We start from the raw sequence: 15,167 nt of genomic DNA, 5'->3' as shown, positions 1-15,167 counted from the left end.
AACAATTACTCACGGCTACACTGACTCTTGGGTGTTGGTTCTAGACAGTATGTGCTTATTGAGGTGAATAACTGTAAAGGATGCTGGAGCTTTAGGCCCACTCTTAATTCTCTACTACCTTATCCAATCACATACCTGTAGGCATTGTAGAGATTCCTCTTTTCATTCATACTCTGACACCGTCCCTCAACTGAACAGGGCAGGGTGAAGTTTCTCGCAGGGAATTCCATGAAGCAGTCACTGTTACTGGTGCAAGAGCTCTCCTCAATGCTGGCATCATCCAGATCTGTCACCTTCAGCTCCCCATCCACAATCACAAACTGCCGAGGACGAAAATCCAGTAATGTCACAGAGCCAAGAGGAGAGTGAGCCAAATAATGCAGAAGCCGAACTAAGCTGAGACATATCTAAAACACAAAAACATGGGGACTTTGCATTATTTTCTCAGTGGAAAGTATATAACGAAACCACTTTAGCTGAAGATATGTTCATAATTATATGACTTAATATAAGCATTATAATTTATCCTCAAAACTGAGTGTTGCAACCAAGGTATTTTTCACAGGATTAACATAGCTGATTGTAAAACCCTTAGAGACCTGAAACAAAAATAAGCTTCTTTACCAGTGCTTTCCCACACTATTCTTGAAGCAGGGTTGATTGTTGCTATTCTTACTTTTAATAGAAATAAAAGCACTAACTTTTAATAAGACATTACACATAGGCCTTGACCACACAGTCTGATCCTGTTCTTTTACAAACTCCAGGTCTGGAAATTTTGGCTGGACTGCCCTGCACCCACGCCTGGAGCCCCAGTTGCAGACAGTGTCTGTATTGCCTCTGTACTGATCGTGCCTTTTGACTGCTTTTATAATTTTTTTCCACTGGTTCCTCTGATGTTTGGCTTTTTCCAGGGGAGAAGGAAGTAAATTCCCAGAAAGAGGAGCTCCACAGCTCCTCTGTAACTCTTCAGCATGCCTCAAGGTAGAGCACATATGTCCATCTGCCTTGGCAGGCCTGCCTTGATGGAGCCTCATGCACCACTTTGAGGCTGTGGTGGGAGCTCTGCGTTGATGTTTCACTTTTCAATTGCAGGTTTGTAACTTGAAGAACTGTTATTAGACAGCAAATTCGATGAACATTGAACTCCGCCCCCTTACCAGAGTACTGTTTTCAATTCACACATTCCTTTAGAATCCACTATGTAACCTATTAATGCAAATATAGCATTAATATGAGCACAGTTAAACACTGGAATTTTTATTTTATGTATTAAATTAATAACAGGTCTTAGTCAGTCTAGCAAGCTTTTTACTGTTTATACATAATCTTTGTTTTCTGTTAAAATACAATGTTAAGGGCACATGCATTAAAGGAGTCAAATCCAAATTTAATCTTGGGGCATAAATGATACACTCAGGGGAACACCTAAACACATCCTTGATAAGAAAGCTGAGCATACCTGAAACTATCCCTCATAGACCCCTCACTTGTGGGACATTAGGACTATCTCATGCTTCTACATACTCATTCTCCTGGTTGACCAGACAAGAACATTTTTCTCCTACTTACAGGATACCATAATTCACATGGAGATGCTTATAGGTGTAGATAGGCCTGGTTATGGAATGCCAAACTTAACCACGCTTTCCTCCCTCTGGAAGGACATAGGACTCATGTATGTGTCACCCCTCACTACACTGTATAGAAAAAGCACATCCAGCCCAAACTAGCCTATAATATACATATCTTCAATTGCCAACAAACCCAGGACTCGAATAAAAAAAGCTTGAATAAAAACACAGGTTGTCATCCAAAATTATTGCCTTTTCTCAAATGTCAAAAAGCCCCTGTTCCTGCACCAGCAACCTCTGTGACCAATCCCAACAGGCTCTGTTGTGCAGACCCGTTGCCAGGCTGAGACTGCAAATGTCCCCATACGACAACCTTTAAGCACACAGAAGAAGGCTTTGCTCTGTATCACATATCCCTGGCTTACTCAGTTTACTGCTGAGTTCCTCAATACAAGGAAATTACTATTTGTAGGAACAAGGTCATGTATTTATGCAGCCATTTACAGGACTGGACCACAAACAAATCTCACATATCAAGAAGACACAATTTTATTTCCTTCCTCTTGAAGTTAGTTGCATCCTAGACAAACTAATGAGCATGACTTCATTACAGTGGTCACAGGAATGTTTCATCTATAATTCTACCTCTGTGAATCAGCTCAGCATCTTCATATCCCTTTGCAATTGCTCACTCGGAAATATTCACGCTGGAAGGAAACTTCTCTGTTTATTACCCATAATCTACTATATCTCTTGGTCATTTACTTAGTACATAATTTCTGTCACAGTCCGCTATTTGCATTCCCTGGATGAGAAAAGACAAAGGCAGGTGGTTCTGTATTTTGGGAGCCCTGATGAGTACCTGTACCGCTTATCAAGATCATGTTTCTTTCAGGAAAAGGGACCTGAAGCTTAGCACGGGGAACACACTTGCTCCAGCTATATCAGTAAAATAAACTCTGCCAGGGAACATTCCTGGGCACAGGAACTTAATCCCACATGCACACTGGCTAGCAGGGTCTCTGTGCCAGGTCTGACTGGGACTAAGGTTGTTCTCCCGCACTGTCCTCAGACACGATCCAGAAGGCAGCACAGCCCAGGGACCATTTCTGACAGGCATCCTGCTCGCAGCCTTCAGAGAGTGCAAGAATTCAATAGCACAGACGTGGGCTGCACCTTGCTGTTTCGACTCCGAGATCAGTCAGGCGCACTTTTAATTTTCTGGCACAGATGCAGCCAAGCAATCCAAAGTGTTTTAGATGAAGACTGCTGCTGCCTTTCAACGTCCTAGGGAGTTAACTTCAGACAACGACACATCCCAACATACATCAAGCGAGACAGTGCTGTCTTGATCAAAGCATTGCTGCAGTCTGGCTTCATTTTGGACAAATTAAGTGTGACCTTCATGTTCCTGGTAAATTGCCAATGCGGTGGACAAACTGGGTTTGAGATTTGTGAACATTTATTTCACTCTTCCTCCAGTAAAAAACGAACAGAGTAGGAAGCAGTAGAAAACAATTATAAAACAAACCTGTGATAAGGATCAAGAGAGAAATGTAACATCCTTCTATTGTTTAAATCCCAGTTGCAGAGCACAATGCTCAATGCCAAAAATCCTGGCCCTCAAGCTTTAACAAAAAAGAAATATTTGAAGATATCATGTAAAAACCATATAACTGGCTACAACTAGATAACATCAACAGACAAAACAGCACAACATCTTAAGTGCTGCAGAAAGGGAGTGCTACATACTGTTTCTAAATGAAGATGTAATCATATGCAAAACAAACATTTAATAAATGTGAATTGCACTGAATAGTACATAACCCCTGCTTCATAATATTATTTTGTATTCCTCTCTCTCTTAAGAGTTCTTATAAAACAGTTGTTACTCACCCGAAATCTGTCTTCCCAGGAAGTCTGTAAAAGCTGAATCATCTCTAAAGGTGAGCCCAGTTCAGTGATGGTTGTCAGTGTGTCTGGGATGTCATTGCTGTCTTGGTAGCAATAGCCATAGAGCTGAAAACAAGCACAACCAGGTAATATCAATGTAACATACCTCAGCATGTGGATTCCCAAAGGAGGTTTTGAGCAGGTTTTCTGGCAGGACTTGTGACCCTACAAGGGGCCCACGCTGAAACAGTTCATGAAGAACTGTAACCTATGCAAATGACTCAACACTGGAGAAGTTCATGGAGGACTGTCTCCCGTGGGAGGGACCCCACACACTGGAGCAGCAGTAGAAACAACGTGTGATGAACTGACCACAACCCTCTTTCCCCATCCCCCTGTACTACTCAGGAAAGAAGATAGGGAAATCAGGAGTGAAGTGGAGCCCAGGAAGAAGGGAGGAGTGGAGGGAAGGTCTTTTTAAGATTTGATTTTATCTTTCATTACTCCACTCTGATTTGATTGGTGATAAACTAAATAATTTTTCTCGAAGTTGAGTCTGTTTTGCCCATGACAGTAATTGCTGAGTGATTTCTCACTGTCCTTATCTTGGCTCCCAAGCCTTTCTTTATATTTTGTCTCCCCTCTCCATTTGAGGAAGGGAGTGAGAGGATGGCACTGGTGGATATCTTGCATCCAGACAGGGTCAACCCACCACAAACACATACGAAGAAAAACAGCAATAATTTAAAATATCCATGAATGCAGAAACAGAAATTGCCTCTTGCTATACCTGATGGACTTCTGTGTACAGTATCATTTGAAGCAGGGCAAATACTCCAAATACTATCTGCCAGTAGCTTCTACAATTTAAAAGCATTTAAATGATAATTTCAGCTATGCTCCAGTTTCTTCTTTTATTTGCTTTCCAAGGACATTTAAATGATTTTTACTTGCACAAATAGTTGCACAAGAAGAATATTTAAAGACCGTGGAGAAGAGATGTCTTGCTTTATATGGAGTGGGACAATGTCTGACAGGGCTGAGGGACAGCCTTTTACAAACTCCCTGCCAAGCCCTAACAGAGAGGCTGTTAAATGAGCCTGATAAGGATCTGATCGCAATTTTCCAGCCAGAACAGCATGCACATGAAATAAAATTAAATGTAATCTCTGCCCCCAGTCAAATAAAACATGCAATAAAAGGGCCTGTGTGAAAATGTAGCATTAAAAAATGCCCTGTTGCTGTTACTCTACTGTCTTGCCTTGAGTAATTTGATTTTTCAAACCTCTTTTAGTTAAAAAGCTCAGGAAAGGTGACAGGGGGCTCCTCTGTGCTGAGAGGACTCAGATATGGCCCTGCAGAAGAAGCCAGGTTCATGCAGACCAGAATAGGGACCAACACGAAATCATGAGGAAAGCAGAGCCAGACTAGCGAGTGCCATTGCTGGAGGGAGCGGGCTGAGGCTGCACACAGCCGCTGTGAGCAGATTCCAGTATCAAGCACATTCTTACGGCTTGTGACCTTCCCAGGCAGAAAAGCAAAGACCAGGCTAAAGTCAGCAAATACGGGATTTGTTATGAACCATGCTGCTAGTTTTGACTGGAGCTGTCTACATTTAAAGGAAAAAAGGGTGCCAAAAAATGTAAAAGAAGTAAACAATTTTTCTTTTTGGTGTAAAAATGGCAGTGTATTTCAAAACAGCTGCTTAAACACGGACATTAACCTAAACAAAAAAAAAAAGAGCTAGAAGATTTTATTTTAAAACATGCCAAAAAGAGAATTTGTGATAGATGCCAACATGAACATTTGAAGTACGAAAACAGACCTTTGTCTTTACTGCCACAACTATGACAAAGATATCAACAGCAATAATTTCTTAATTTAGAGCCATTCCGACCAGACTTGGGTTTGTAACTTATCATCTGTGACATCATTTTTCTGCAGCTTAGTGACAGGAGTTAAATCTTTGCGTGCTACAAACTATCTTAGAGGATCACATCAGCACAATTGTTTAAGCCTTCTGAGCTAACCATAAATTAAATTAAATTAAAATATTTAACACAATATATACTATTTTCTCAGGGACAAGTTGGATTCTGCAGTCCCTACCAACTATTTCACATCTCTCTTGCGTGTGGGCAGACTAAGGAGGCAGGATGAATCTCAGTAGGTTTGAAAACCCCTCACTTCTGAATGTCAAAATCTAGCATCTGTTTCTTTATCATCTGCAGAGTTCAGCTTTTGTCCTTAGCACAGTAATACTATCCACTGGGAAAAAAGCCATGAGGGAAATCAGCAAGCAATCCAGACTGGGAAATAACAGTATCACAATAACTGTTAGTTCAAAGTAACACTGAATACAAAAAAGGCATCAGTCTTCATTAGACATTCTCAACACTTGTGAAAACAATTCGGGGGATACAGAAAACAAACAAAAATTATCCATTCCTTTTGATTATAAAAACATTAAACATATATGTTTGTACACACAAAATATTGAGAAATTATTCTTACTATCTATTTATGTGCATATTATCACATAAGTAGAAATTACAGTACCTATTTGCGTCTATTTTACCTCAATTCATGAATGTCAATAGTAATAATAATGATTTAAGTTTGATCTCAGAGATCTGGAACGTTGCTCATAAGCAAATCTTTCATTTCAGTGTCCAATTTGTACCTTGGCAAAAGTCTTCACTGGCCGAGTACCTGAGTATTCAGTGTGTATTTTACTATATTAAGACCCATTAATCATTTCAGTCATCGTGGAAGCTTAAATGACCTGATCTAGTTTTGGTTTCATACTAAATTGCTCTTCATTCTCCCAAGAAGAAATTTCTGCACAAGTACTGCTGAACTTAATCAGCCTTACAAGCTGAAAAACACAGTACCGAGCAAATTAGTATAAGTCTAACTCAAAATATATATACTCTAACCTGAGCTCTTTATTGCTTTTACTTAAGTGAAGCCTCTCCAGATGCAGTGTTATTACATAATTATATAGAGTTATAAAAGCACAGAAATCTGAGATATAAAGGATTTATTGGGATGCATTTATATTTTTCTAAATGAACTCCTGAAAGTAAACGCAAAAATGCACATGTAATTATATGGCCATATTTGTATGTGCAATTACCATGATTACAAACTGGGCAAGTCCCAACAGCCAGTTAAACATCTAAAATGGTTACATTTATCCCCTCCTGATGAACCACCACCCAGCACACAGAATATATATATATGCAAAATATTCCCAGACAGTAATACTTGGGCCATTTGTTTAAGAAGATTACTTACACAACACCAGAAACAAGTACAGAGGTACCACCCAAAACACTTTTTTTTTTTAACTTCCTTTTGTTTTTGTCCAATCCATTTTAAGGTCAGAAATGAGACAGAATGGTTTGTATTCCCAGACAGTGAAGTAAGAAACAGATAGCTGGTGCATAAAATAACAAGAAAAATAACCACACGGGGAAACTGAATATAGCTGGAAGCAAAAGATGAGCCAAAATATCTTTTCTATCTGAAATTCTATTAGGTTGGACATCATTCTCAGCGTCACAAAGCTACACTTCAGACATATTCAAGAGTGATGGTTTTCATACGCTTTATCAGCATGGTTCCAATTAAATGAATGGAAAGAAATACGACCCCACAACTTTTTGCTATCTCGAGTCACTGCATTTAAATGCCATCCCAATATATTTTTGTGTAGAATCTAATAGCAAACAGTCATGATACGGGGATGCCTTTCTATCTGTTTAGAAAAAGGTACGCCAGATATGAAATGTTGACCTGTTCTCACATCATGTGCTGTAATTCATTTCAAGTAGTCCTGTTTACTGAATTAGTCCCTCACCGTTTGGATTTTTTCAGTCATAATGGCTCAGTCCTGCATTAGTCTTTCTGCACCCAAAACTCCCACTGACTACCAACAGTTTTTAGCATGCTGGGCACAACAGGTCAGCCTCTGTGAAAGTTATATTGAATTGTAGGAGTCTATGTCCCTACAACCAGTCAGTTCGCCTCCCTTTACAATTCCCTTTTACTACAAATTGAGGGGACAGAGGTGCCCCTTTCAGAGGAGCTGAGGCAGTGGGGGAGGGCAAAAGCAGAGGTCATCCTCTACACAAAAGCCAACATGCTTACTGAATAAAAACACAAAATAAAGAAGCTTATTACGCTGTCATCAGCAGGGTAAGTCTGTGCAAACGATGAGCCCTCCTGCATTGGCGTAGACGCCCTGGTCAGACTTTCAGAAAAATAAATGTCAAGTCAGAACCACTGCCAAAGTGTTACATTTCATTTATGGAGGTTGCTCAGTCGGAAACAGTAGGACCCACCTTTTCTAGCCAGGGTCTCCAAACACTTTCCCCAGTTGGGGCTCTGTCAGCTCAGCTTGGCTCCACTGCCAGGCTGTGGTAGGCTCACTGCCCTGGCTGCTGGAGGGCAATATGCCCCTGTACAGACCATGCCATTTCCCTAAAAATTACAACACATTGTGAATATTTTTCTTCTTCTACAATCACAAGAACTGGAAATTTCCCCTTTTTTTCTTTAATGAATGTGAGATTTCCATGAGTCCAGGAACAAGAACTTCAAGTACACCACTACCAGCTGTAACACAAGTGACAGGCGCAACAGCATTACACCAGAAGCAATTTTCAGAATTCTAACACTCTTCTCTTTTAATTTGGACTTGCCTACACTGACTACAGTACAGTACAAGTGCTGTCCACAAAAGAAAAGTGCAATTAAATAAAATCTCACTTGTACGAAGAGCAAGAGCAGTCAACACTTCACACATCCTTTCTTTTCAAAAATATATGGACACAGGGTTACTCAATCAAAACTGGTTGTGTCAAGACTGTATTCTGAACTGCTTCAGTGCCCAGAGGAAATAAAAAGCTCCCACTGGCACTGGTAACCTTTTGATGAGCCATTTGCTTGAGCTGCTATGTTTCAAAACCAGAACAGCACATTTTACAAGCTACTTTATTGCTAAGTGAATGTAATATTTTTACGCAACCAGTCCTTGGATTCACCTTTCATCCCTGGAGCACTCAAACAGTCCCTGCAAGAGCAGAAACCCCCAGCACTGCCTGATACAGCTATGATTTACCAATACATGATTTGAGACATTTGTGTCACTAAGATCTATTAGCAACTCGTGTTTTAAGTATTTCTCTTCATTGCTGATAGTATATACATATATAAATATACATACATATATACACAAGCACATATCTATGTATACATGTGTGTATACATGACATATATGCATATGTGTGTTTTGATATCAAATGTATACACGATATCTTCACCTATATTTTAATATGTTTTATATATTTTTTAAATATATACTAAAATACTTTTATACATTGCCCCACCTACTCAGCCCAAAAGCACCTGCAAACCTGTAACATGCATCTTCCTGGAAAAAGGATGAGTTCCCTGAAATGTTTAAACTTAATAAAGATCAATCCAATGTCAACTTTCCTGCTAGAATATATAGAGATGGCACACAAGAAATAAATTGATTTTCCTCCATTGAAATCCAGCAATCAAGCCCTGCAAAGTGCTGAGTTTCACTGGAAAAAGACTTTCATACAGGGTATCCCCAGCACTACGCAGAACCTTTGAGACCAGGACCCAAACTGTGCACTGACAGCTGTGAGGCAGGATTTCCTTGGCTGCTGGATACAGGAACCTAGAGCAAGCAGTGGGGAATTCAAATATTAAACTCTAAAGTCATAGCTCTGTCTAGGCTTTTATTTATAAATGTATTATTATGATTAGCACTAAACTCCAGAAGAACTAGAAGGTACAAGAACCTCACATCTGGCACTGTTAGTGAACACGTAATTAAACATTTTCATTAACAGAAAAATTGGAATGCAGTACTTAGAAACAGAATTGTATGTGTATCTTACCATATCTGTCATTGTATCCATAGAGGCCCACAGATATCTCCATATATTTTATATATAAATGTGTGTATACATATCCATACATACCTGCTGCTCTGACACAGATTATGTTGGCTATAATCTTATGATTTAGTAATGTTATCTCCCTTTTACTCTCCCTGCTTTCCTTATACTCTGAAGTGGAAAATTCTTCTACTAAAAACATTTACAGGACTTTGAATTTGCATTGCACTGCACAAGCTCAAGGCCCAACCCTGCAAATATTTAGTCAGACAAGCAGCCTACTCTTGTAAAGTCTTCCAGTGAAAACAAATAGATCACTCATACAACCATGAATTCAATGGAAACAGGCTGATATCACTGGAGGCATAATTCATTATCTTGTAAATAGCCAGATCACAAGCTCCCCTCACCTCCATCCACAGCCACTGCATTCAGTTCCATCACACTGCAAGTTCAACCCTTTGCCATTACATGATTCTGCATTAAAAAACTGTCAAATAACCTCTGTGCATCATATGTTCAGAAAAACTTGTCTTGGGTTCATTAACATAAATCCATCTGTAATTCTCAGGTATCTGAGTGATATCATTTTGGATTTTATCATGGTAAGCTTTAAAGTAAGCTTGGAGTCTCTCTGCAGCTACATAGTCTTAGAAAAAGGCAAGCCTTTCCAAACTAAGTTGTTCCAAATTCAGCCTAAAACAATATAAAATACCCACGTTTGGTGTCTATTACCTAAACCGAGCAAGTTCAGCTAAGTGCAACAAAAAATAACAACCCCTTTAAAATCAGTCTAGAGTCAATATTAGTATTAGCACAGTGCTTATGAGAACAAGATCTTGTCAAGTTCTTTGTCATCACAGGCCATCACAGAAATGAAAAATGGCAACAGAAGTTAGATGCCACAAGGCACCTACCTGAACCATTAGATGACTGTTTTGGAACAAAAATCCACAAATAAAATCTTTAAAAAATTCCAGCTTGCACATTTGAGGCAGACACTTCACAAACCAGGGCTGGAACACTTCCAAGCATGGCCCCAGCTAATGCCTGAATACACCAATGCTCTCTGCATCCAGGCAGCAAGCAGAAGGCCACAGGAGCAGAGCTATGCCAGCCCTGGTATATCCTTCCAGGGGTCATCTCCTGTCTCCCTGGCCAACCATCACAGACCTGCCTGCCCTTTCCAAATAGAGCTGCAACTAGAAGACAGAGTATGTACAAAAGGGTCACAATTATATGATTCAAGGATAGGATTGGATTGGATCAGATAGGCTAGGATGTTTCAGTTGGTCAGTTGGAAAAGATATGCAATGACATCTATTCCAACTTCTCACCATTTCAGGGTTGACCAAAAGTTAAAGCATGTTATTAAGGGCATTGTCCAAATGCCTCTTAAACACTGATGGGCTTGGGGCATTGACCACCTCTCTAGGAAGCCTGTTTCAGTGTTTGCCAACCCTTTCTAATGTCAAGTCTCAACCTTCCAGGGTGCAGCTTTGAACAATTCCCACATCTTATCACTAGATACCAGGGAAAAGAGATTTACCTAGCTACCCCACACTGGGCAGGGAGGCAGGCAGCAGGGAGTGAAAGGGTAAGTTATAAAAACCATGTGCTTCTCTGTACAATTCTGTCCTGGTCATAACTAATTCCAGGCCAGGATATTGACAGGGTGGAATTGCCTTGTTCATTCATTGTTGCTCCCAAGAAAAAAGGCAAACAGCAAGGGAGAAGTCGATCATACCCACAGCATCCTGTGGTGATCAGTGATCTCTCCAAGCCACTGTATAGAAGAAGCAATGCTGGGCTCTCCTCAAAGAAACTGGATGAGGTTGCAAGTCATCAGCCCCCATAAAGGAGGAAGAAATTCAAACCAGAATCTTCTGGAATGATTTATGTGGCACATAAAACTGAGAAGCAACCATAGAAATCATTCAGCAAATGACTGGGATTAGTTTTATGAATGCTACTTTCAAAAGTAGGGACAATGTAGCCCCTTTAACTTATGTGATGGCACGTGCGTTATGGAAATCTCTTCCCACCAGCAGCTTTGCAAGTTGAACACCCTCTGCCATCCCAAGCAATTCAATGAGAAAAAATGTTATTTGGTGACTTCAGCATCAAGATGTGCAGCTTGCCTTCCAGGGACACGAACAGTTAGAGCTGATTTGCAATTGTATCAGCTCTATGCTTCCAGCAGCTCCCGAGTTCTTGTTAACAGATCCTTTCTTCACTCTTAAAAGTGCAGGATAACATCTGGGCCTTTTGGGAAGCAGTCTTGCAATAAAGAAGCACTTTGTGTAATTCTTCTTTCCTCGCCAAACCGCATCTGTCTGCTCTCACTGCCCTTCTCCACTCCACCCGAGCTCCTTGGGGCTGTGGGGACATCTGTTACCAGCTGCGGGCTGTCTCCACCGAGCCATCAGTAGGTGGCACTGCCTGCTTTTTTCTCTCCACCCACATGAATGTCCAGTCCCAACACCTTATATCAAACCACCACTAACAATTTTGAAGGGTGCCCAAGAGACTTAGATGTCTCATCTCCTTCAAGGTGCACCTATGGCAATGTCAAGCAATGAACTGACTGGGACAAAGAAGCAGCTCCATCACTGCTCACTGGGCAGCAGTGGTGGCAGCAACTTCCAGAGGTGGCCAGCAAGAGCTGCAAACCTCTCCTGCCACTGACAAGACCTGGCAGGCTCATCTGTCTGAGACCTGAAGTTCCTCTGATACAAATGCCATTTAAGCAGTGTCAGCCAGGTCTTGCACCGCGTAGTGGCCTCATTCATCTTTAGCCAACCTCTCCCAGAAAAAGCTCAACTGAGCTATTTTAGAAAAGCATTAGAAAGCATTCCCAATGTAAAATGACCCTCCTACTTGCATCAATGCCTTACTGATGAGTATATGTGGGGTGCATGGTCAGACCCCAACCTGCCCCACCTCCAGCCTGGAAGGTTAATTCTCATTAGGTACATGGTTTTGAAAGGTTTGATCCCCAAGAGCTGGAAACCTCTGCTGCCCCATCCAAAATTCAGAATCACAAATTCTCTGTGTACTCATCCAGCAATTGCAGCACTTTTCACAGGCTAGCAGTTCTCAAAGATGTGATGATCAAAGTCCAGCCAGACACGGATCGAGACTTATTGCTGGGAATCCTGCACCACTACTATCACAAAAGGGATTCAGTGCCCACCCGCTGGCAGTCCCTGAAGTTCCCTGAGTAGCTGTTTCCACCATAGCATGATCTTCCCTTCCCCCAGCCTTCTGCAAAACCAATTGTGGATTGCTGCAAGAAGGATGGTGAAGGACCAGATCTTCAAGAGTCCATACACTCCCTATGCAAATGCGTTTGCACCGGAAATTAATTGTATATTGACTTTCTTCAGCCTTGGAAAGATAGTCTACTTCCACCTGGAATAAGCAAACTGGATAAAAAGCTTTATTATTTTAATTCTCACATTAAAATTAAAAATGCCCTATCCTGTTGGTTATGCACAAGTACAGGAAACCATCAGGGTAAAAACTTCTGTTAATTATCACATGTAAAGAAAAGAAAATCTTATTTTAAAATAGGTATTTAAAAATATTGTGATTGGCTAGCACAATATCTTAAGTATATTTGTCAGCAGCAAGTGATGTATTATTTGCAGCACTATTGTACTCAATTAATTTTCCAAGAAACAAATATTCTCACTGTAATCATGACTACTTAAAAATACAATAGAACTAACTGAACCAATTCATACAGAAACTGTTTTGATATTTGGATGGTGACTTTTTTAGTGCAGATGCCATCTTCGTATTTCATCTGCACGTTTAAACTTTACACCGAATGAACCGGCCTTGTCTGGGCTGCCAGCAAGCCAATGGTGCTGTTAGCAGCTAGTGTCTTCCATCAGCCTCAGACAAAGCCAACCCTTTTCCCTGAGCTTTTGTGTGTATTTTTAAGAAAGCGGTAGCTCCTTCTTAAATGAATCATTGTGAACTCACACTGGAAGTGCTGTCACAGAAATAAGCTCGCACTTTTCCAAACAAATGTAGTTTCAGACCTTCCCTCCCCTTCTCTTCAGCAATGCAAACGAAGAAAGAATGGCAACACCCTTAATTCTGATACTCCAGGGCTATAATTACGTTATTACAGTAAATCAAACATTGCCTTTGTGTCACTACAATCGTGCTCGTTGTTTGAAATTAACTGCAAATGGTTTGATTTTCTTTTCTTCCTCAAATATGGGCAGGGAGGAATTAAAGCATACTAAATCATCTTCCCCACTAAAATGCACGGAAAGCCAGGATTCAGACAGCAGCATTTGAACTCTGCAAGAAAAGAAACCACAGCATGGAGGGAAAGGAAGAGATCGGGCACTGCATTTGACACAGAGTGACTGCAAAGCAATTAGCGGGCTACTAAATCCTCTGTTACAATAAATCAGTGACCCAATTCCCCCTCTTCCCCAGTGCCCTTCATTATAAAATCAACTTTAATGAACTACCCCTCTCTTCCCCACTCCAAAGCAAATATATTTCCACTGCAGCCTGCACCTGCCCTTCCCAGCGGCTGCCACCCCAGGAAGCCTCGGGCAGCCCCAGACTGCAGGGGCAAGCGGGGCGACGGCCCAGTGCTGGCCCTTCGTGCAAGTGATGGGCAGAGCACAGAAATAAAAACAGGAAGGCAAGCTGCCTTTGCCTCAGCATTGCCTAATGTGAAACCACTCTCCCTCTTGGTTTTCCGCGTTTCTTTTGCTAGACTTGATTCACCACATCTGCCAGAGCTGACACATCTGGCTCCTTCCCCAGGCGGAGGGCACAGTGAATATGTCAGCATGTTGTCTGAAGGCACTGGTACTTTCTGGAAAGAGCTCTTTTCCCTTCTATCATATACTGTACAATAATCAAGTCTTTTAAAAAGGATGGCTAAAAAAAAAAAAAAGCTGATTTTGACAAGAGACAGGCCAGAATGAGAACTGCTGAGACAGTAAAGAACAAGCCTGTTATCTTACAAACTACACTTCAGGCTGTCAGCTGCCAGAGATTTACAGGAAAATCCCCTTTCCTAGGACTGAACCGACACAAAACTTTATTTCCAGCAAAAGAAACTCGAGTATGCACTCACCCCGACTAGCCCCTGACCGGGGCCGGGGATGCTCTGGAGAGGCAGGGAGGGCTCAAGGCAGGGCGGCTGCCGCAGCGACGCCTGTGCGGTGGATGGTCCCGGGGCCGCGCTCGCTCCCACGCCCGCAGGTGGGGCAGGCGGAGGAAGACGCGCTTCCAGGCAGCCCCGGTTTCGCCTCCAGCCCCGGGCGGGGGCTGGGGGAACCCCGCCGGCCACAGCCGGACCGGGGGCGACCCGGCGGGTCACCGCCCTGCCCAAACCCTCCCGGTTCCCCCCACCTGCCTCAGCCGGGGCTGCTGCGGGCTGCCCGCGAGCCTTGCCCTCCCTCGGCACGGCAGGGTGGCAGGAGGGTGGCATGTCCTTCCTGCTATTTATAGCAGCCGACTCTTATTTGGGTACGCCGGGAGTCGCCAGGGAGGGAGGGGAAAGAAGCAAAAACGAGGTAAGAAGCAAAAAGCAGGAAAGTTCCCGGCCCTTGCTGGCCCAATAGATGTGCTGTCGTGCCTTTGGCATCCGTAGCTAGTGCGGTCCGCCAGCTAATATGAGTTGAAGCGCCTGTCAAAAGGCAGGGGAGGGGAGAAGACGCTGACTTTTGAACTGATTTCCTCTGCCTCGGCAGCAAACCCTGGACAGTGAATTCTAAGC

The 15,167-nt window shown here is 42.1% G+C and overlaps 1 protein-coding gene across 1 annotated transcript in view; it reads right to left on the bottom strand.

The window, feature by feature from the left end:
- The window catches only part of PKDCC (protein kinase domain containing, cytoplasmic), a 32,783-nt gene extending 17,904 nt beyond the window's left edge, over positions 1–14,879 (bottom strand). The window contains exons 1-3 of the mRNA XM_029965100.1: positions 14,523–14,879; positions 3,471–3,593; positions 136–407 (exon numbers count right to left, since the gene is read on the bottom strand). Coding sequence (XP_029820960.1) covers positions 136–407; positions 3,471–3,593; positions 14,523–14,879 — 752 coding nt within the window. The remainder of the gene's footprint in view (positions 1–135; positions 408–3,470; positions 3,594–14,522) is intronic.
- Between the last annotated feature and the right edge of the window lie 288 nt (positions 14,880–15,167).

Source organism: Manacus vitellinus, unplaced genomic scaffold (assembly GCF_001715985.3).
Source record: "Manacus vitellinus isolate BGI_N305 unplaced genomic scaffold, ASM171598v3 scaffold_8_pilon, whole genome shotgun sequence".
NCBI classification, from domain to species: Eukaryota; Metazoa; Chordata; class Aves; order Passeriformes; family Pipridae; genus Manacus; species Manacus vitellinus.
This window is presented reverse-complemented; position numbering and strand designations above follow the sequence as displayed.